This window comes from Stegodyphus dumicola, chromosome 12 (genome assembly GCF_044657685.1).
Source record: "Stegodyphus dumicola isolate Sdum_Otavi_A_Nest chromosome 12, ASM4465768v1".
NCBI lineage: Eukaryota > Metazoa > Arthropoda > Arachnida > Araneae > Eresidae > Stegodyphus > Stegodyphus dumicola.
The window spans coordinates 23651272-23673358 of NC_140779.1; the positions used below are offsets into that span (position 1 = coordinate 23651272).

General features: G+C 33.7%; 1 protein-coding gene across 1 annotated transcript in view; it reads left to right on the forward strand.

Annotated features, from left to right (window-relative positions):
• LOC118204340 (E3 ubiquitin-protein ligase arih1-like) overlaps nt 1–4158 on the forward strand; it is a 59717-nt gene extending 55559 nt beyond the window's left edge. Inside the window, exon 14 of the mRNA XM_035376670.2 lies at nt 1028–4158. Within this exon, the coding sequence (XP_035232561.1) occupies nt 1028–1109 (82 nt within the window). The 3' untranslated portion in view covers nt 1110–4158. The remainder of the gene's footprint in view (nt 1–1027) is intronic.
• Nucleotides 4159–22087: the final 17929 nt, after the last annotated feature.

Here is a 22087-nt window from a genome sequence, read left to right on the forward strand (position 1 = left end):
GCCAAAAATTTTAGCAGTTTTGATATTTCTTTAACATATTATAATAGTAATTGCCAAATATTTTTACACAATTTAACTGAAAATAGATAAAGAAAAAACGAAAATGTTTTGACGCATTCTTTTTTATAATATAAACGTTCATTTTTTTTGCTTTGCACGGGACGCTGTCATTTCGTCTGTTACTTATTTAAAATTCTCACATTGTTCTATGTCTTAAAATTAGAAATTAAGGTTAATGACCTAAAACTGCAATAGTATACAGTACAAAGTCCGTAATCCGGACTCGTCGGGACTTCGGCGATTCCGGATTAAGGGTTTTTCCGGATTATAGAACATCAATTTAAATCTGGTAAGATGGCAAGCAGAAATTATACAATTAAAAATATGAAACTGTAATTTATGAAATAAAGAGCAATTATGTTGTAAAGGTTATCAAAATTTACAAGAAAAGCTTAATTTTTATTTGTTTACTTTATTAAACATTTTCCAATGTAAGTTGCTTCGTTTTTTTGCGCTAAACGCGCATGCGGCTTTGAGGTCCGGATTATAGATCATTCTGTATAATGGATGTCCAGATAACAGACTTTGTACTGTATTACAGTACAAGTGAAAACACTGACATTTTCACTCATACGTTTGTTGGATTTGCGCAGTACTTATGGGGTCCTGGGCGTCGCAAAAAAATATGAGTTATAAAAAGGGGTCGCGACTGAAAAAGTTTAAGAAACCCTGTAGTAATTATAAGTTTAAAATAAAAGCTAATATATAAATTTAAATCAAAGTTTTCATTTTTTTCTGTTAAAAATGTAAAATAGTTACAAATTCAGGCATAATTTTATTAAATATTTTAAATGCATGTTTTACTAGTACTGATGTATGAAATAAAGCACAAGGACTTTTAGATATGGAAAAAATTATATTGTGGTCTTTCCTTCAAAAAGCATTTTTATTAACTATGTGACATACGAAGTAGTATTTTTGTAGCTTTTTTAATTCCACTTTTTTTTTTCTCCCCTCCTCCCTTTAGGTATTGTGAAAGTCGGTGCAAAGCCTTGCTTGAACATGTCCATGAAGGTTATGAGAAAGATTGGTGGGAGTACATTGACTGAGATTTGAGTCCAAACTCTTCAAAATTCCTGAAAACTCAAGTTATGGGATGAAATTGATGAATGACTCACCGAGACCCCCACGTCCAAAAAAATTTTTCTGTAGGATTATATTACTGCCACGGACAATAAACTTAAAACTGTATATTTGTGTATGTGTGCTGAAATATGAAGGATAAGCCATGTATCAGAATAAATTTTTAACTAGTGAGTATCATTTTCAGCCATGTTGGGAGAAAAATTAGAGGCCTCTTATTTTGGCTTCATTAAGATTGTTGAAATAGTTATAAATAATTTTTATAATACTTATGTATGAATGTTATGAACTCCAAGAGAAAATGGTTCAAGCCATATTTTTCTTAATCCTTTCTAATGTTCATTGAGATAATGACTAATCCATTTTTTTCTTACAGTAAGGGGCCATTTTGTTGCAATATATGATTTGGTAAAATATATTATGGTTCTTTTAAATTTTGTATCATTTATTTATTTTCTTTGCTCATAATTTTTCATCCTGGTAATAAAACATACAACTTTGAGTTAATAAGCATGCATTAAATTTAGAATGCCTTTATGTTTTTATAAACTGGACGTCTGGTTTTGGTGCATATGGTATATGCCTTGAAGTTAAGGCTATTTTTTCCTGGCACTGTTATTTGGTGTTTTGCCATTGAGGGTGGCAAATATGAATTAAGATCTTTAACTTTCCCAGTTTTCTTCAGTGAATTTTTCCATGTGTATAAAGCATGTTAGTAGTGCTCAGTCATTTGCAATGACTTGTTTAATGGCTTGTTATTGAAAAAAAAATGTAAGCTGTGATTATAAATGTTTCATTTTTTATGGCATGGAACCTTTCCCCAATTTCATTTTGAAATGTATTTTTAATTTTAATGCTTAAGTGAGCGAGGTGCTAGGTACTCATGAAGTGGTGTCAGCTGAAGAGATATATGAGTAAATTAGTATGGAAACATCCTCTATTGTTCCATGTGTATGTACCTAACAAGTGAAAAATAATAGATGTAGAATTTTAATTATATGAAGACAACTGTGTTGTGGAATGTGCTGACAACCAAAGGCCTGGTGAAGACTCCAACGAACCATCTTGTTCTGGAGTGTACAAAAGTTGTAACTAAAGCTGACTATAATAAAAACTAATCTAAAAATAAAGCTTTTATTTACAAAGTATTTGTTTTATTTTTTAATCAGAATGCAGATTTTTAAATGTAAATATTTTTCCATCAGTACAAATTTTTTTTTTTTTTTTTTTGGATGAAAATATATGAATTTTAATGCTTCTTAAATGATCATTCATCTACTGTCAATTGTTATAATGAATCATCTTCTGAGTTTTGCATTCCTTTATTTAGCTTCCTATTGTTTTCTCTCACTGTCGCATCTTTATATATATACGTAATTTGAAATTCTGCATTATGAAAGAGCAATCAGCACAACCTGTATTGTGAATATTTGTGGCATTCCTTTCAAATAAGAAATTTTATTTTCAGTTTTATTACAATTGCCTTTTATATCTAAATGAGCTAACATTAAATTTCAAAAGTTCAAATATCTTGTAATCAAACAATAATTTCACATTTTCTCGAATTTCATTTATTTTATTTTAAAAAAGCATTTTTCAAATACTAGTTGAAATGCAGTAAATGGAAAATGAGTGATGTATGCTAGTCACCTGATTGTATTGCTACATGAAGATGATTTTTATTTTCTGTCTTTTAATAATCAATATATAATACATGTAATATAATAATAATAATATATAGTCATCAAATGTGTATATATATATTATATATTAAGAGGAAAGCAAAAGTAAAAATGCAATACATAACTGACTTTAAAATTTACTTAAAGCTGCAGTAATATAAATTAGTTAATACAGATTTAGATTTATTTATTTAAGTTTAAAAATAGTATTAAATAATATGGACTTCCCTTACCTAAGCTACTTTGACAACTATTACTATGCATAAACAGAAAAATAAAAATAATGAAAATGTGAGGAAAATTAAAATACACAACAAAATGGAAAAACTGAAGGCAAAATGGAATATTTACATCAGATTGTAAAGGTGTGTGGATGCTGAAGTAACATCATTATTGCATAGTAATAAATAAAAAATTAACATATTTCCTTAATTTAAAAAGTAGAAGGAAAAGCAGTGTGAAAATGAAAATGTATGTTTCATTGGGGAGAGGTTTATGCAATTCCATTAGCTGCATTTCTGACATTACCAGTTTACTCGTGAAAAAAATCAAGACATTTTGAAATTCTAAGTTAAAAAGGCAAAAAACTGTGAATAAACTGGTGACTCCATCCTTATGCATCTCTAGAGTGCTTGCAAAAAAATTAAAATTCATTAAATAAATAATAATAAGCATTAACAGTGTTATTGCTGTACAAGGGATCACATAAAATTGTAAGTTTGTAATTTAAATTTCATTCCTGTATTGTAACTATTCTCGCAAAATACTCTATTTAAGAAAACTTTTTTGTTGGACATATTTACCATATGAAGTTTAGAAAATAAAACCTGTATAACTATTTTTCTTGAACACCATATTTAGATAATTTATATCATACTTCCATTTGTGTTACTTGATTCCTTGTGAGTTGTTCTCGCAAAATACTCTATTTAAGAAAACTTTTTTGTTGGACATATTTACCATATGAAGTTTAGAAAATAAAACCTGTATAACTATTTTTCTTGAACACCATATTTAGATAATTTATATCATACTTCCATTTGTGTTACTTGATTCCTTGTGAGTTGAGGTTCTTGCAAACACTTTTGCTTTCATTTCAAGAAATAGAGGGGGAAGGTTTCTTGTTGTAGAATTGTATAAAATGAAGATTAAATAATACATTTACAAAGAAAGCTATGACTTGTAAAGTGTTCTTTTAAGTATTAAAGCAGACTTTTCAATGATATCTGTTATGAAACTTACTGAAAAGATCAAGCATGTAAAAAAAAAATAATTGCACAGTATGTCATTTTGTAATCACCTCTAATGTGTATAAAGTGGTGTATGGGCATGATTCATTGTTTGTTCATTATTTTGGATATTATATTTACTGTTACTAACTTCATTCGTTATTTTGGATTGGTAAACAATTTTGAATCATAAGATCATTCTACAATAAAGCACATTTCAAGCAGGTAAAATGCATGTTATTTTAGTAATGTAAAATCAGTATCACATGTAGTAGCTACTTCAATAGCACATCGAAAGAAACATTTCCGTGAATTTCCTTTTGAAATATCTGATTGGTTGAGACGTGAAAACAGTTCTTTGGGGGAAACGTATGAGGAATAGAGCTTCAAGCAAAATAGGTATAGTATGTTAGAAATAATTACACTGGATGTATTGTTGTGGCCATTCTGATATGTCTGACCTAATGAGAATGAGCTTCACTGTGTGTGAAACTGTATGTAAGTATTGGGGTGGCAATCCTAAGGTACCCTAGCTCCTCAAGGGATTGTTGTCGTAGTGAGATGGGGTAATGATCCTGGAGCCTTAGTGATCTTTCCTTTTTCAAACTCTCCTTATCTGTTCCTTTATCCATTTTTTTCTCTCGTGTGGTTTCTTTTTCGGAGGTTTGAGCTCATAGTTGAGATACTGTTACATCCTTATGTTTCTAGTTTCTCAGAAAAAGTCTAGGTGTTTGCCATGTGTTGTTACCTATAAGGCTGGAAAGGAAGTCCTGGTAGTTGGGGGGTGAGGTACTGCACCCAGTGCACTGCTTTGTCCTCTGCTTGAGATTGAAACTGGAGGCACTAGTTGTCCCTACTACACTGGTTATCATAAATTAAGGAAAAATCACGATTACTGAAAAAGTTACATGTAGAATTTAATGAAACGTACTCACAATATACAACACATAGTAAGGTATCAAATAACATAAAATGAAATTACCAGACAAATGTGGTTGTATAGAAATTAGCACATGTATAAAATGAACAAATCGAAGGTGTCAGTTTGCTATAGGAAAAGTACCTTCAATATGGAATATGATCGCCTCTAGAAGCAATACAGCGATGTGTGATGCTTTAAATTATGCGGTCTATCAGTTCCATAGGAAGCAAGAGCCGTTGCTCTTGCAAAGCAGTTGCAAGCATGACAAGGGTTTGAGGGTGCATCTTGAGAGCAGCTAAATGTCTCCCTAAAGCATCCCAAACATGATCGATAGTATTCAAGTCCGGGGATCGAGCTGGCCACTCTATGCGCATAATTGTTTCCTGTTGAAGATAATCATCTACGATGCGAGCCCTGTGTGGTCTTGCGTTGTCGTCCTGTAACAGGAAAGCATCACATATTGCCCGGCATATGGGCGCACATAAACATCAAAGATGTCATATCTGTAAATCTGAGCATTCACGGTTCCCCTTGGAAAGACATGGAGGTTTGTGCGTCCACCCAAAGAGATGCCACCCCCAAACACAGACACTGCCCCTTCCATATGTATCTCTTTCACAGATGTTTGACGGATGATAACGGGTTCTATGTTCTCTCCATATCAAATATCACATACTATCGCTTTCTAGACTAAACCTGGACTCATTTGTAAAGAGAACCGCCTTCCATTGATCAGATGTCCAGTGGACATGTTGTCATGCCCACTGAAAACGGTCCCACCTGTGGCATGACGTGAGCAGCACAAAAATGTCCGGTCGCCTCGCATACAGACCACCTTCGTGAAGCCTACGCACAGCTGATGTTGACACGAACCTTCGGTGGCTGCAGCAAGGGAGGATCTAAGAAGAGTCGGAGTAGCGGTTCTATTCCTGCATGCACATAATGTCAAATATTGGTCATCGGCGCTCGTCGTAGCAGTTGGCTGTCCTTGGCTGAACCACCTAGATGCCGAATCTGTGGTTTAAAATTGCCTCCAAAGTCTATTAAGCACAGAAGGACTCACATTTAGCCATCTGACCACTTCTGTTTGACTTTGTCCTGCCTCTAGTCTCCTAATGGCTCTCCATCGCAGTTCTGCAGGCAGATGATGCCTGGAGGTCATTGTCACGAATTGGCTATCTCAGATTTCTGATGTAACTGTCACAGTGAAATATGTGGGCTTGCTCTCACAATGAACTTTTATACTCCTCGCAGATGACGTATTCCGAAAGCAGCGCCACTAATTTGCATATCGCATTTTTATTCAACTACTCTTACTTGGCAACATATTCAAATTTTACACAGTTTGGCTTATTTTTGAGCGAGTTATCACTATTTTTGTGATTTTTCCTTAATTTATGATAACCAGTGTAGTATCAGTCGGCTGTTCACTTGTCCTGATTATCTCAATGCCTTATTTCACTAAACAGCCAGCAACTCAGTAAAGTATATAAACTGATATAAAAAAAAAGGCTGGGGGGGACCAAAACTTAATCATTAGAGAGCATGGATTCAGACATGTAAACACAGCCAAACATGAATATCCTAGGCATCTTCTACTCCAAAAAATGAAAAAGCAGCACAGGCGCAAGGCAATCCATTATAATGGCACTCTGTTGGTTTGAATTAAAAAGTAGTCTTGTTCATATCAAAGACTTCATTGCCAAATATCATCTTGTCCGCTTTGTAACACAAGACGCGCTTTTAAAACTTATCAGCAGCTTTGGAGGTAAAATTTTGTTAAGAAAGAGAGTATTTTTAATGATCTGTCAGTGCTGGAGTTGGTATCCAAGCTGCTACCATGCGAGTTAATATTAAAAAGTTGATTTCAGTATGTTCCATATATCTACCTCCCAATGAATGTAATGAACAGCAGGAACTGGAAGATTTAATAGAGCAGTTACCTAAACTTTATTCTCCTAGGTTATTTCAGTGGCCACAGTCCTCTTTGGGGGAGTAGAGATAAAAACCTATATGGTTGGCAGATTGAACAATTGATCAGTGATCATTCTCTCTCTTCCTTAATAGCGGAGAGCAAACTTATTTCTTCCATCCTACAAGGGCATTAATCTCGCCATCTGTTCAACATCTCTGCTGCTGTTTTGCAAAAGTCGGGAATGATCTACATAACTGTGATTTTCTTATTTTTATTAATTTTGCAGTTAAGGAAATAATTCCCATGTGCAAGCCCCCCATGTTTCCTGAAGAAAACAAACTTTGATCTTTTATCCATCTATTCAGAGATCATAGAAGACATGGTGAATAATGTAACGTGCAGTGGAATATGCATGCAATAGACATACAGTGGAAGCTATCATTTGAGGTTATTATGCAAGCAGCTAAATCTTGTATTCCAATGTCATCTGCAAAATCTTTGAAATATCCTAAATAATGTTGGAAGCGACAGTACCAAGAGACTCAGTGGCAACAGAGGAAAGCTTGAGATAAATTTCACTGGTACCCCACATTGGCGAATCTCCTGTTCTTTAAAAAGGCAAAGCAGATACACGAAGAGTACGACTGCAAAACCAGAGAGATTCTTGGATATCATATGTGTTTTAATTAATAGCATCTATGCTGAGTAAGAGCAGATATGGAAGAATTAGAAAAGCTACTGGATTATATAAAGATTATTCAGTTTCCTTACAGTAAAAAATGGCCGACTGATTAGCACCACTGAAGGAATATCGAATACAGTTGGGGAGACATTTTCTGTTGTCTCTAGCTGCACCAATTATTCACTTGCATTCTCTTAAGCATTATTTAGAGGATATTCCCACTGCATTCAACTCTTCCAACTAGGAGCTATATGAGGGCGATTTCACCATGCTTGAGCTAAAAAGAATGCTGACACTTGGGTCTAGTCGGGTTTCAGGAGTTACGAAATGCTGAAGCATCTCTCTGTAAGTCATTACCTGCCCTTCCTACGACAACTGTAGATTGCTCTTAACAGGATTCAGAAATGGTCAGACAAACATGGATACATATTTTCAAAGTAGAAAACCATACGTGCACATTTTTACAAAGAGATTATCCTGAGTCTGAGTGTTATCTTCAAAGGTCGCTTATCTCAGTAATATCACAAGTACACAGAGTTTCCGAAATGTATTAGCCTTGCAAGCTATTATATATATATATATATATATATATATAGTTTCTCTGGCACCCCCCCCAACCAAAAAAAAAAAAAAATAAGGAAGTTTCTTAAAGAAAATAATGTAATGAAATGTTAATAAATATAAAGCAATTGATAATTATAATTTTATTTGTAATTGCAGATAAATATATGTTATTTAAATACATATTAACACTAATAAACTGCTTAATAATGCAAAAAAGAAAAACAAGATTTCAAAATTTTTCGCAGCCCATAACAATTGTCACTTGATCTGGATTTTGGGAACCCCTGGCTTATAGTAAAGAACAATAACGAGAGCCGTCTCCGTAGCTTCATTTTAATTTTTACTGAAAGTGCTCTTTTAATATTGTTGAATCAAAAGTAATTAATGGAATTAATTAAGTATATAATTTTTTCATGTGAGATTTTAAATATTAGTTGCAGCACATATATTTTAAGAAAGCTTTACCGTTTGGTCTACTTTAACGAAACTACCAAGGTGGAGTAACTTAAAAGGAACCTAGAAAAAATGATAGATTTTGTAACGTCTACGATCTAGTACAAAAAGCGTAAGGCTTGTGCTATACAATGAAATTGTGCATATGGCCTTGGGCCATTTATCGTGATACTCAATTCCTGCAGTAATGAATTGATAACCTGTATTTTAATTTTTATGCACACGTTAGTGGCTGAGAGTGAAATATAGATATTTTTCTCCCGAATCTAAAATATAGCAATAAAAAAAAAGAATTAATTTCACGTAGAGTCTCTACACTCTTCCTAATATATAATTAACTAAATATAAATCAGGGATTCCATACAGGCGGATGAAATTTTAAAGAGGGACTATGATGATTAAGGGATACATAGCCGAATACGTATTGGCCATTGATTAGTATAATAATCAAAACCCTATTCATTACAAGAAAAAGCATTAATAAAATAGATAATTAATTGTTCATTAATATATAGCTTTTATCGCATAAATAAGACAGTCTTGTCCAAAACTCTTAAGTTTGGGAATTTAAAATTTATCCGAGAGAAATATCCCAAAATAAAAGTTGCTACCGAAAAAACACTATTGATTGGGAACTTCATACTTAGTTACTAGTTAAGTTACCTAGTTACTAGTTAAGTCAGTAAGTTACAACGGAAAACAATTGGTTAAATATTTCTGAACGAGATGATTTAAGCAATTTTATGCCAAACGTTAAAATAATTGCATCAGTATGTCAAACGCAGCCATCACATTAATTAAAAGCGAAAATTTGGACAGTCAGAATCTGCAATATTGTGTCTGAAAACTTCTTTATATTTGGAATTTTAAAAACAATAGTGATACAAAAAATAATAAAACAAAAATCTAATAAACGACTTATTCGAAACATTTGTGCATCTTCTTTGTCTAATTGTTATCTTATGTATGTGCAATTATTTGCATTATGATTATGCTGTATGCTATATATTATTGAGAAGAATGTGAAGGAGGTCGATGAAGAAAACTAGCCAATCATTTCTTGGAATCGATGAAAAAGAAACATTAATAGCCTCATCTTATCTTCGGAATGAAAACGACGTCCACGCAAGTTCTTTTTTAGATTAAAAAATAGCCAAAAGTCAAACATAGGTAGATCGGATGGATATTCTATCACTTTGATGCGTTTTTGTCCAAGAAACTCAACTGTCAATCATGCTGAAAGAGAATATGCATTGCATATCATGTAACATTAACTTCTTGAAGAATTTCTGGAAGACACTTAGTGGTGTACCAGTTAGCCGTGACTGTCTTCTGTCCTTCCAGCTTAATGGCTTTGACCAGTTCTGAAGAAAACGGCATACATTACTTTTTTCATGGCACGTTGTCTTTTCACCATTGTGGGCATGGGATCATCTCCAAAGACCCATACTTTTTTATTAACATGTTGGAACGTCGAAAAATGGTATGGACGTTTCATCACCAGTTAAGATTTTAGAAATAATGCAGTGGCCATCATCTTACGTAATTTAAATATTTCTTTACTGATTCTGACACGGTCCTCTTTTTCGTGCTCAGTTAAGTTATAGGGAACCCGACGGCAGACTAGAGTTTTCATATCCATTCCTTCATGAATAATTTTATGTTTGGCGGCGGATCCAATGTTTAGTTCCTTTTGTATCATTTGGTAGGGGCAGAGATTATCATCGATTAACATTTTCCGTGTAACAGACATATTATATGGAATAGCTGCTGACGCCTGCTTTCCTATGTGTTCTTCATCCTGAAGAGAGCTGCGACCTCTGTGATGTTCTGTAAACGATCTGAATACAGTAACACGAGACAGACATTCATTTCTAAATGATAATTGTAGACGTTTAACGCATTCTTCTTGATTTAATCCAACTTTAAAATCATAGAAAAGGATTAGCGCGATAATTTTCTCCCGTCAACTCCATTTTTCCTTCTGCTTAAAATTTATTCTGCGCTAACTACTTGCAATTGGCCAATAAAAAATCGTCTGCTAGGCTAAAATAGTTCCTATTTCAGAATCTAACCGTTAATTTTTTCTGCCGCGTATCATTTGCGTGTATCTCAAAAATTTCACTGACTTCCGTATAAACCATTCCCTTTTGGGACGTCCATCAAGAAAATTTAATTTCTTTAGCTCTCTGGCAAAATTAAGACATATTGTTAATTTATTAACGTACATTTCTAAATTCAAAGTAATAACTGAAATTTTAATAGTAAAATATTTTTTAAATTCGACTGCGCAGATTTGTACCATCTTTCTTATCAAATGCATGTCTATCAGAGTTTCCAGAGAAAAGGAATTCTTTAAAGGTAATATTTTTTTTTCTTGAAAATTAATTTCATATTTACAAAAAGAAGAAGCCATTCACTTTAATTTTATCCACATAATGAGTAGTATTCCTTTCCTTTAAAAGAGTCAGATTGTAATAAAAAGCATCCGTATCCAAACTAGTGTAATTTTCCTCTGGCTCACTGTAGGTTGCTTCAAGATAAAATCCATCTTTCGTATATCCCAAATTAAGCATGATTTTCGTTATAAGATTATTTCATAGTTTTCTGCCTTTGGCTTTTAATCAGATTTTTTTTTTTTTTTTTTTTTACGTTTTAGGTTTTTAACTCACCTTTTTTGCAAGCCGTCTATTAACTTTTTCTTCAACCAGATGTATCTTGGATGTTTATTCTGGCATGCAGCGGGAAATGTGCTACTCCCGCTTCCCCTTAGGGCCCTGACATATGTAAAAGTCCAAAAAACAATCTTCTCCAGTTGAGATAGCCATGTAAAAGTAATCGAGAAGTGAAGCCCTGAGCTTCGGTGATCAGCAAGCCATGTCTGGGGTAGCTGCAGAAGGCCAGGGAGGTGAGGTTTATCAACGTCGTCATTATTTATTTATTCTTTGTGCTTTGTCTAGCTGTATTTATTTTACCTAAAGAAACTTTTGAGGGAGGTCGAATATTTTTTGGGGGGAAAGGGGGACTAGATGCTTTGGCAAATTTGCCGAGAGCTTTTAGAAGTATATCAAATTGAGTAATCAGTTTCAAAATTTTCTGATAATAATTGTATGATGAATTCCTTAGCCTACAAGAGGTAAATATCACTCTTTCCCACGATGAATATCGAGGACTAATGTAGACATTTGTCAGACAAGTGAGACTGGTAACAACAACAACTGATTTTAGCTACATAGGTAGAAAATTGTAGTGGAGGAGTTATGACATAAGGATGTAAGTTGCTCCTTGAGTCTGTAATCGTAAGTCAAATGATGTTATAAATGTATCAGTACAAATATAATGGTATTTTAAATTGAAATTTGAAAGCATCCGCATAAAATCTAATCTGTAAACTAATTCCAAATTCCACCTAATAATGAACTTCACACTGTGATCAATGTGTTGCTCTGGCTGATATTTATTATTCCTGAAATGCTCAAATTTCCTCTTCAGGGTCTAGATTTAAACCATTTGGCAGAATGTATGGAGTATGTAAAAACCGAAAACAAAGTATTTCTTTAAAACAATAATTAGTAATGCAGAATGAAGAGAAAAATAATAAAAATAACGATTAAATCTAAACAAGAAAGATTAAACTATATCTTCGAAAGCTAATAATAATACAGTAAAATATAGAAAAAATTTAAGGTCTTTTTTCCCTCTCTTCTCCCTCCCATAGAATAATAAATGCCTGTGTCTCATTTGTTTATTGGAACACGTGGATTTTCTTTCTTAATTTAATACTGTGTTAATTATTACATTGAAACTTCTTCATTTTTTACTGTACATGATTTTACGTTTTGTATCTTGAATTTTTGGGAATTAATTCTGAAACTAGGAAATTTATCATAATGATTCCGGGCATCAAATTTGTACGTAATTTGTATTATTTTTATCGTTTTTATCGGAAGAGTGGAAAAAAGAAACCTTAATCTGAACTCCCACTCTTTTTCTTTCGACCAAGCACTATAACTTCTACTTCAAGCGTAGAAACAAGCACTTCCACCGATTGCACTACCGAAACAGCAATGCTTTTGATAATGTTGGCATAAGTACCAAAGAAACTGCAGCCAGGAATAAAATTTTTGCTTGTGCTAATTATTATGTTGCTGATTGTCTTCATTTTAGACTACATACGATTTCATCCTTTGTGTCTTGAATGTTTTAGTGTTAATTCTTAAAGTAGAAAGCCTAATGCAACTGCTTAGTTTAAAACTGTTTCAGGAGTCAAATTAAAATACAAAATTTTGCATTTATTAATGTGTATTTTTTTCATTTATTATTTATTTATTTGCGTATTAACTGAAAATTTTAACGGTTAGACTGTTTAGTATAGAATAGTATTTAGAATGTAATGAGTGCATTTCGTCGCCCCCAACAAGTGTGCACGAATGAGAATAAATAGTATATATAAATAAGAATAATAGTTACTGCGATTAGGTAGTAAATTGTGATAAAGTATCCCAGGGCTTTTTGTCCTGGAAGGAATGCTTTCGTGGAGAACTTTGTTAAAGGAAATTGTCTCTCATTTATTTTACTCAAGAGAAAACTTCTTTGCAGTTCGCTTAGAAACAGAACACAAGAAAAACTCTTATTGTTCACAGCTTTGACCTTCGATCTTTTTTGACTTTATCGTTTATAATGGAAATTGTACGTAAAAGATGTGCCATTTTTAATGGAATTAATGCAAGTTCTTATTTTTCGGTTCATAAAGGTAATTAAACATTTCAAGTTTTTAGAAGTAAAAAAAAAAATGTCGAAAGAATTAATTAATGTGTATGCTCAATTTGGAACTTTTAAACTTTAACTCTGCATAGCTTTCGGTAAATATGAAGATTAGTCTAAAGATTTAATTCTTGAAACCAATTAACTTTTCTGGACCTAAGTAATAGTTTTTATAACTATTTACAATATGCATTTGTGTACACACGTGTAAATATTTTAAATCGTTAATAACTTAAGCGATCCGGACACAGATATAAAGGCATTAGGCAGTTTTTGTACGTAAGCTTTTATACAATTGTTAGTCAATGTTTCTTTAATAGCTAAATGGGACAGTTTAACTGCTGATGTTTTTCTCACCATACCATTGTCAGGATATGATTCAAATTGCCTGTTCAATTCACAGGATTGTTCAAATTGCCTGTGAATACGTTTGGTCCTGTCGGATTTAAATAATAGATTTCATTATATTCCTGTATATTAATTTTTTCTCTTTTAATTAATTTTTTTCTCTGTATATTAATCTAATAATTCTAATACTAGAGACACCAAGTTAGTGGTTAAGTGTCAGAAGTAATTGAATAGCGAAACGCTAGTTATTATGTAATCTGAAGAACATCTATCGTCTGCGGCATCAAAGCATATGCTAAAGAAAATTTTATTACCTGAAAAAGAATTTCTATATACTTATATGCCAATTAAATGCCCACTGTTTTTTTTCGCATTACTGCCGCAGCAGAGACCATGCGTTGCTACTGAGCATGGCAACAGGCAGTCGATGCTGAAACTAGGTTTCTGATTGGCTGCTTTTTTCCCTACCCTGCTGAATGGGGCATCCAGCTGATCCGTCGTGTTTTTGTTATGGTTTTGTTTTTGTTCTTTACTTTCCTAGACCGGGTGTCTGCCTTTCCAGCTGACTACTTGGCCGACAGATGTTGTGACGTATCGTGGGAACGGTTCCCCTCACGTGACCTATGTGGGGAAGCCGTCTGGGGGATTAGACAGGGGAAGGACGCTAGCAGGTGCCTAGGGATATGGCCATGAAATCCAATCTTAACATCCAGGTCGCGCGATTTTTGGATCCATGAAGTTCATTATGACCTCATCAATTAAAGCTTACTTAATTATCAAATCCTGAAATGATAAATGAAAAATTTATTTTTATAATATTAAATAAAACACGTTTCAAATTTGGGACTTTTGTCTTTAACTAACACTAATTACTTTTATTCTTTTTTAGAATTATATTTATTATGCCGCTATATATGTACATTTCACTACATGTGTCTTAAGGCTTATAAATTATGTTGCTGCATGTATTTTATATTTACAAATATTGCTGCCCCCATTACATGCGCATTTTTTACGCTGATACGTTTATGTATGGTATAATGTAATGAGATGATACGGTATATATAATCATAGAATGACACTAAGTTGAACAAGGAACTCTAGAAGCGCTCTTATTTTTGTGACTTACAGATTATGCTTTTATATGGAAAGAAAACTTAGTTTTCATCAATTTAATTTCATTTTATTAATTTTGACTTTTTTTCTTTCTTTTTTTAGTCGAAAGGATTTGAGTCCCGAAGGACTATTACTTTCGTTTTGGCATTTTGCGTTAGACTCTTATAAATGTTGGTTCACTTTTCAAATTGTTGCCATAAAATGTAATATGCATTATATTTGAAGAAATTAAATAATGAAAAATCTTCATAAATGTATGTATATTTCTCGCATTGTGATAAAATAACGGTATCTAGAGCTATCCAATTTTGGATGACGTAATCCTACTGCGAATATGGGCATCTGAAATCCCAAATTTTAAATTTGGAATTTGTTTTATTATCGATTTCATATTTTGTAAAACTTTAACGAATTTTTGAGTAATAAACTCAACGATTTAACAGCGAGCAATAGCAACACTCCACGGGGAAAAAAAAAAATCTTTTTATCTCCAGCGCTTCGAACTGTGTATCGGAAATTCTAAAGATATGCTCATTTTAAAATTATTTTGCAACATTGAACTAAATTTTGTGGTTTAAGTGCAAAGAACATGATATTTAATAAATAAAGGTAACACACATAACGTTAAAAAAAACGCCCCTTTAGACGTAATTTAAAATATGAAGCATTTCAGATTATTTATTTATTTATTTATTTAAATAAAAGACCAGATTTGTTTTTATAAGAAAGGAGCAAAAATCGTCACGCTATACATTTATAATTTATAACAGATTATAAACGAACGTTGCAACGATTTTTGTCGGATGACTTGTATATCATCTATACTTTATTAAGCAGCCAGCAAAAGTCGGGTGTAAAATGAAACAAAGAGTTTCATTTATGCTTAATTAAGAACGTTCATTAGTAAAGAAATTGGTTTTCATATTAAGCAAAGAAACATTTTGGGCAGAGGGACTGTAGTTTATTACTTGTAGTTATGTAAGCTGTAAGAAACAATAGTCTTATTTCCCCCCCCCTTGTCTTTATATGAATAAAAGTGTGAGATACAAATTATTAAAAAAATGACAAAATAAATGTTTGAAAACATGGGAGGAATCTTTTTTAAAGTAAAAAGGTTTTTATAGGTTTAAATCGAAAACCAAAACAGCATCGAGTTTTTTTTTTCCTTTTATCCGCTTTCAAAATGCATGTTCTTTTCCTTCCTAATATTCAGATATATTTGGAATCTTCTATTTGACATTCTGAACAATAAGTTTTCTCTAAAAATACTTGAAATGATGTTCTTTATCATGAACACCGTTCATTCTCTGCTGTATCGTTGCTAACGCTTTCCATTTTCTTCTTTTTCCCTTCATCTAAGAATTTAATAATACTTTCGCTATATCTGAAAGTGAAAAAAGGAATATGCTTCAAATGATGCATTTTTTCATCATTAGTTTTCTGAAGTTTTTAATTTCAAAGGATAAGGATATATATATAAATTTAAACAAATTTAAATTTAAATTTTAACAAACACGTTTGCTTAAAAAAGCAAATTTAAAGCCAAAATAAAGAAAAAAAAAAGCCAAAATAATTTTTAATATATATATATATATATATATATATATATTTTTTTTTTCACTTAGGTTAGACAGCCGAACATAAGAATTTAAATGCAAAACTTATTCAAATCATTGAACAAAATATCATGTATTTGAATCTCTTTGTAATATGTGTAATATATTCAGTCTTACTATACAATAAGCCTTCTTTTGTTGTCCCCCAAAATGCGCTTTAGGAAAACCAGTTAAGTTTCACATATAAGCTGTGATTCTACTAAAATACTCTTTTTAAATTATGATTGTTAACCCAAAAGTTAGATAGAATTTTTAATTAACGAGAGAAGTTTTCTAATGGGATGATTTTTTTAAAATATTTTTTGAATTTTTTTAATAGTTAACTGTTCTTAGCATTAGGCGTAACTGTCAAAGTTTTCAACTGAGGATATGCTTATCTATTTTTAACACTCTATTATTGCTAAGTAATTAAAACTTCGTATTCCTATGTGGGTGTGAGTATTAAGAGATATGTGTTCTCCATCTAACGTAATTATTAATAATTTGCAAAATTCTCAAAAAATAATGATAGTATTTAAGCTTATTAACGGTTTATAGATGGGTTTGTTGAATACAGAAAGGAAGACTCAATGCATTCCAAGACAAACAAACGATTTTCTTGTTTTTCAAGAAACTTCGACCTTCATTATTATTTCATAATTTTATAGAACTTGTATGATAAATTTGCTTTTTTTGTCTTTTCCTTTTTACTTTCTTGTACGAAGTAAAAAGGAAGTATTGTAATCGCGAAAAGTTTCAGGCAGCATATTTCAACGAAAATATCCATTTTGACTGCAATCGAATGCAATTTAACGATGTTTTTGCTTGATATCTGTACGTAAGGACAGAATAAAATACTCTTTTCCTTCAAAAAAAATTATGAAACTGCTTTAAAATGAATTCTGAAGAGAATTTTTCGTGACGTCTGTACGAACGTATATACGTACGTGCGTACCTTGCATAACTCAAAAACGAGTAGCGTTGAAATTTTGGTCCACCTCGTATTTTGGTTGCAATCGGCCGCACCAAACGTATATAAATATATTTATATAAATATCCACTCTGTTACCCGGCTCAGTGATCTCAGTTTCTTTACTCTTATATGTTTGTAAACTGTACATTTTTTGCTTTAAAAATGATTGAATTATGTTGTTCTTATCTTCCGGTTAAGGTTTTCATGCCTTTAGTAAATCTCTATGCAATATTTTTAGAATTATCAACAATTTTAAAGTTGTTTAAGTGCCGCTAAGCCTAATACTTCTCTCGATGGCGGCCATTGTTTGTTTACATTTGAAACAGCAGGATACTGGATTTGTTGCCAATCTAGAGAAACTTAGCTTCGCAACAACAAAAATAACGCCTTCATTTATTATTGCCAATTAAATCATGCTTAATCTTTTCTGGAATTTTTTCGAGGAAATAAGTGTTTAAAATTTACTTCGTAATTTTTAATATAGATATTTTGAGTGTTTATGTATTTTTGCCTTCTCGCGAAGTGAGAGCTGAATTAATTGAATGAGAAATACTCAATCTTCTGTGAAAAACTGTTTCTTTTTTGTTTTGTTTGCTTAATTTCTTTTATACATCATTCTAGCTTTATTATAGTATTTGAACAGAACATGTGGCAACGATTAGATAATTCTATTCTTTAAATGATATAAATGATATAAACAGGAATCTATACAAGCATTCCGGATAATCTTTCTACATCGCCAAGTACCTGCCTGTCCAAATGAACTGTTAAACAGGCTGAAATCATGTTATACCAGTCAAGTACATTCTTATGTTATCCATCGTATAATTTCATTAATGTATTGTTACGAATTTGGTATTTAAAAAGGTAATGTTAGTTCAATTATAAATTAAATGGTTTTATTTCTCGCGCAGTGCAGCGCGTGACGAATATTAAAAGAAAGCTAAGCCGGAAAATTGAACATAAAGAGCGCGTGCATTAAATAAATAAATATCTCTTTTTGATTTCGAGAAAGTACTGGAAAATTCTAGCGCGTGATTTTAAAATCTTATAAAAGGAGGAAAACATCTCAGTTTGTAGTAGTTGCTTAGTTTGTTGTTGTTTAGAAAACTACTGTTGTTGATTGTAGCGAATTCGCGGATTAGCGTTCTTTAGCTGTTTTGAATTACGTTCTATTGGACATTTGAGTAGTTAAAAGATAAGTACTGTGAGATATTGTAATACTGCATGATAATTTGAGAAAATTTAAGCATTTTTGTTGTGATAATAATAAATTTTTGTTCATTTTTCATCGGACTTGTGCATTCATTTCATAACGAACCCGTACGCACGCAACAATTTTTGGTGTCAGAAGTGGGATTTGAATGCCAATAACAAGAGCGATGGAAGAACAATTCAGGCAAATGATGACTGCATTTGCTGCTTTCCAAGAAAAGATGGAAGGGGCCGTCAACTCCGTTAAGGAAGAAATGAAATTGGGCCAGGAATCCGTTAAGGAAGAAATGAAATTGGGCCAAGATTCCGTTAAAGGAGAGATGAGATCCGTTAAAAAGGAAATGGAAGCCGTTCACGAAAAGTTGGAAGCTAGTCAAGTAACTTTTAAAGAAGACATAAAAGCTGTACAAGAAAAGATTGAAGCAGGTCAAGACGAAGTGAAAAGAGAAATAACCTGCGTAATAGAAAGTAAATTTGAGGCTATGGAAGACAGAATAGGAGCTGTCGAAAATAAAGTCGGGCAAATTGAAGAAAAGGTTTCTTCTGTCAAAGATGAAATAGAAGATAGAGTGTCGGCTGTGGAGCAACGAGTCGAAGGAAGAGTTTCGGCCTTCCAACAACAAATTGAAGAAAGAGTTTCTGCCGTCGAACAACAAATTGATGATAGGGTTTCTGCTGCCGTCGCCAAAGAAGTTGACAGCCTAAAGAAGTGCATAGCGACGGTAGGAAACAATTCTGAAGGTTTCAAATTTTTATCGATGTCTGCTCGTTCCGTTCTGAAACTATCTACATATGATGGGAAGACCTCCTGGCAGGTGTATAGGACACAATTTTCTATCGTGGCGGATGCGAATGGATGGGATTCCCAAGCTAAGGCCTGTCATCTCGCCGCTTCTCTAAGAGCCGACGCAGCGGATATCCTTCAGACTCTTCCCGAAAACAAAAGGTTAGATTTCGAAGCTCTGTCCGGCGCCTTGGAGCTGCGCTTTGGGGAGAAGTGTTTAAAAGACTACAGCAGGCTCCAATTAAAATCTCGTCAATAGAAGCCTACAGAAACACTTCAGGAGCTCGCCACGGATGTTGAAAGGCTGTCCCACCTCGCCTTTTCGGAGTGCCCGACAGAAACAAGAGAAATCCTGTCGCTGCAATATTTCATCGACGGCATCCGGGATCCTGAAATACAGAAAGCTCTTCGAATGGCGGATGTAAAAGATTTAAAAAGCGCTCTGTTGTACGCCGTGAAATTGAAGGCAGCCCAGCAAGCAACTCTTAGGGATCGCTACCCAGTCAGAGCTGTGAGAGTCCACGACCCAGGGGACCAATTGATGGCTCGTTTAGATGATTTATCCAGACAAGTCGATGCTTTGATACGGAGTAGCAGTGAGAACAAAGTGGCTGTAAGATGTTGGAGATGTGGTTCTGAAGGTCACCTACGACGGCATTGCAGAACACCCCAGGGCACGGATAATGAAACGGATGAGTTGACAAGACCAGTGAATGCTTTAAGACGGAATAGTGGTGAAACAAAACCGACCCTAAAGTGCTGGAATTGCGGTGTTGAAGGCCACCTACGAAGGAACTGCAGAACTCCCCAGAGCACGGAAAATAAGGCATACGATTTAAACAGACAATTAAATGCCACGGGAAGGAAAAGGACTGACAAGAAACCAAAGTGCTGGAACTGTGGAGCTGAAGGCCACGTACGAAAGAATTGCAGAACACCCCAGGGTACGAAAATTGAGACAATTTCTGAGCAACGACGCAGGAAAGAAATTAATGACCATATCAAGGAACGGAGGTTGCCAGATAATGAAAAATCCTGTTTTAAAGCGCTTAAGATCTCTATAGTGAGTGGCAACAATAACGGACTGTCCATCAATGGGAATATCGATGGAGTTCATTGCAATATGATCATTGACACAGGAGCTAATGTTACCATCATTAGGAAAGATTTAGCTGAACAGTTTAAAGATAAACTTATTTGGACGCCATCCTGTGTTACCCTTCAGACTGCGTCTGGTGACAAGATCGACATAACTGGGAAGTTAAACGTAAACATCACGTTTGGAAGTGCCGCCTACCATCACACGGCATATGTGGCGGATATTACAGATCCATGCATACTCGGATTGGACTTTTTAAGGAAATACAATTTTTCCTTAGATTTCAAAAACAATAAGCTGCTTTCAGCATCTGATGGCATGACTATCCATCCTCAAAAGGGATCCTCGCCTGGAAATGTCGACGCCTTGTCCGAAAGATCGAGCTTGGGAAGCTGCCGAAATCATACCAGGGTCGAAAAGAAACTCAAGACTACCAGCTATTCTCCATCCCAGAAGCTCTTCGGTCGAGACCTTCGTCTGCCTTGTGACCGCCTGTTTAGTCGCCCTACGGATGCGCCTTCATCGCCTGAGGAACACATCCAAGATGCCCAGGCCCGGTTTGAGGGGATGCACCGTTCTGCACGAAAGTGAGTCAACTTGGCGACGGAGAAAATGAAGACCAGATGCGACACAAGAGCTACTAGACATAGATCCAACAAAGGAGACAAGGTATGGTTGTGGAACCCGATTCAACGAAAAGGACTGAGTCCTAAATTACAGTCACCTTCGGATGGTCCATATACAGTACTGAACACGAATGACGCCGTGGTTCGGATCCGTGAGTCTTCGAACTCTTACGACAGGTTAGCTCATTACTATGGCCATAGTACGTAATGTAAATAATTGTAAATAGTATCAGACCATGGTCCTTTTTGTTTTTAAATGTGTATTTGATTTGATTTGTATTTAGTATTTGATTTGCATTTAGTATTTTATTTGTATTTAGTATTTGTTTTGTATTTAGTATTTGATAGCATTTGATTTGTTTAAGTTAGTTATTGCATTTATTGTTTATGTTGTTTGATATTGTAATGTAATGTTTATGCCTCAGTTGCAATTATGCCACAGTTGTAAGTTTAGCTTCCTGTCCAGGGATTGTACTGCCCGGGACGTGCAGTCCTTGGGAAGGGGGCAGTGTTACGAATTTGGTATTTAAAAAGCTAATGTTAGTTCAATTATAAATTAAATGGTTTTATTTCTCGCGCAGTGCAGCGCGTGACGAATATTAAAAGAAAGCTAAGCCGGAAAATTGAACATAAAGAGCGCGTGCATTAAATAAATAAATATCTCTTTTTGATTTCGAGAAAGTCCTGGAAAATTCTAGCGCGTGATTTTAAAATCTTAGAAAAGGAGGAAAACATCTCAGTTTGTAGTAGTTGCTTAGTTTGTTGTTGTTTAGAAAACTACTGTTGTTGATTGTAGCGAATTCGCGGATTGGCGTTCTTTAGCTGTTTTGAATTACGTTCTATTGGACATTTGAGTAGTTAAAAGATAACTACTGTGAGATATTGTAATACTGCATGATAATTTGAGAAAATTTAAGCATTTTTGTTGTGATAATAATAAATTTTTGTTCATTTTTCATCGGACTTGTGCATTCATT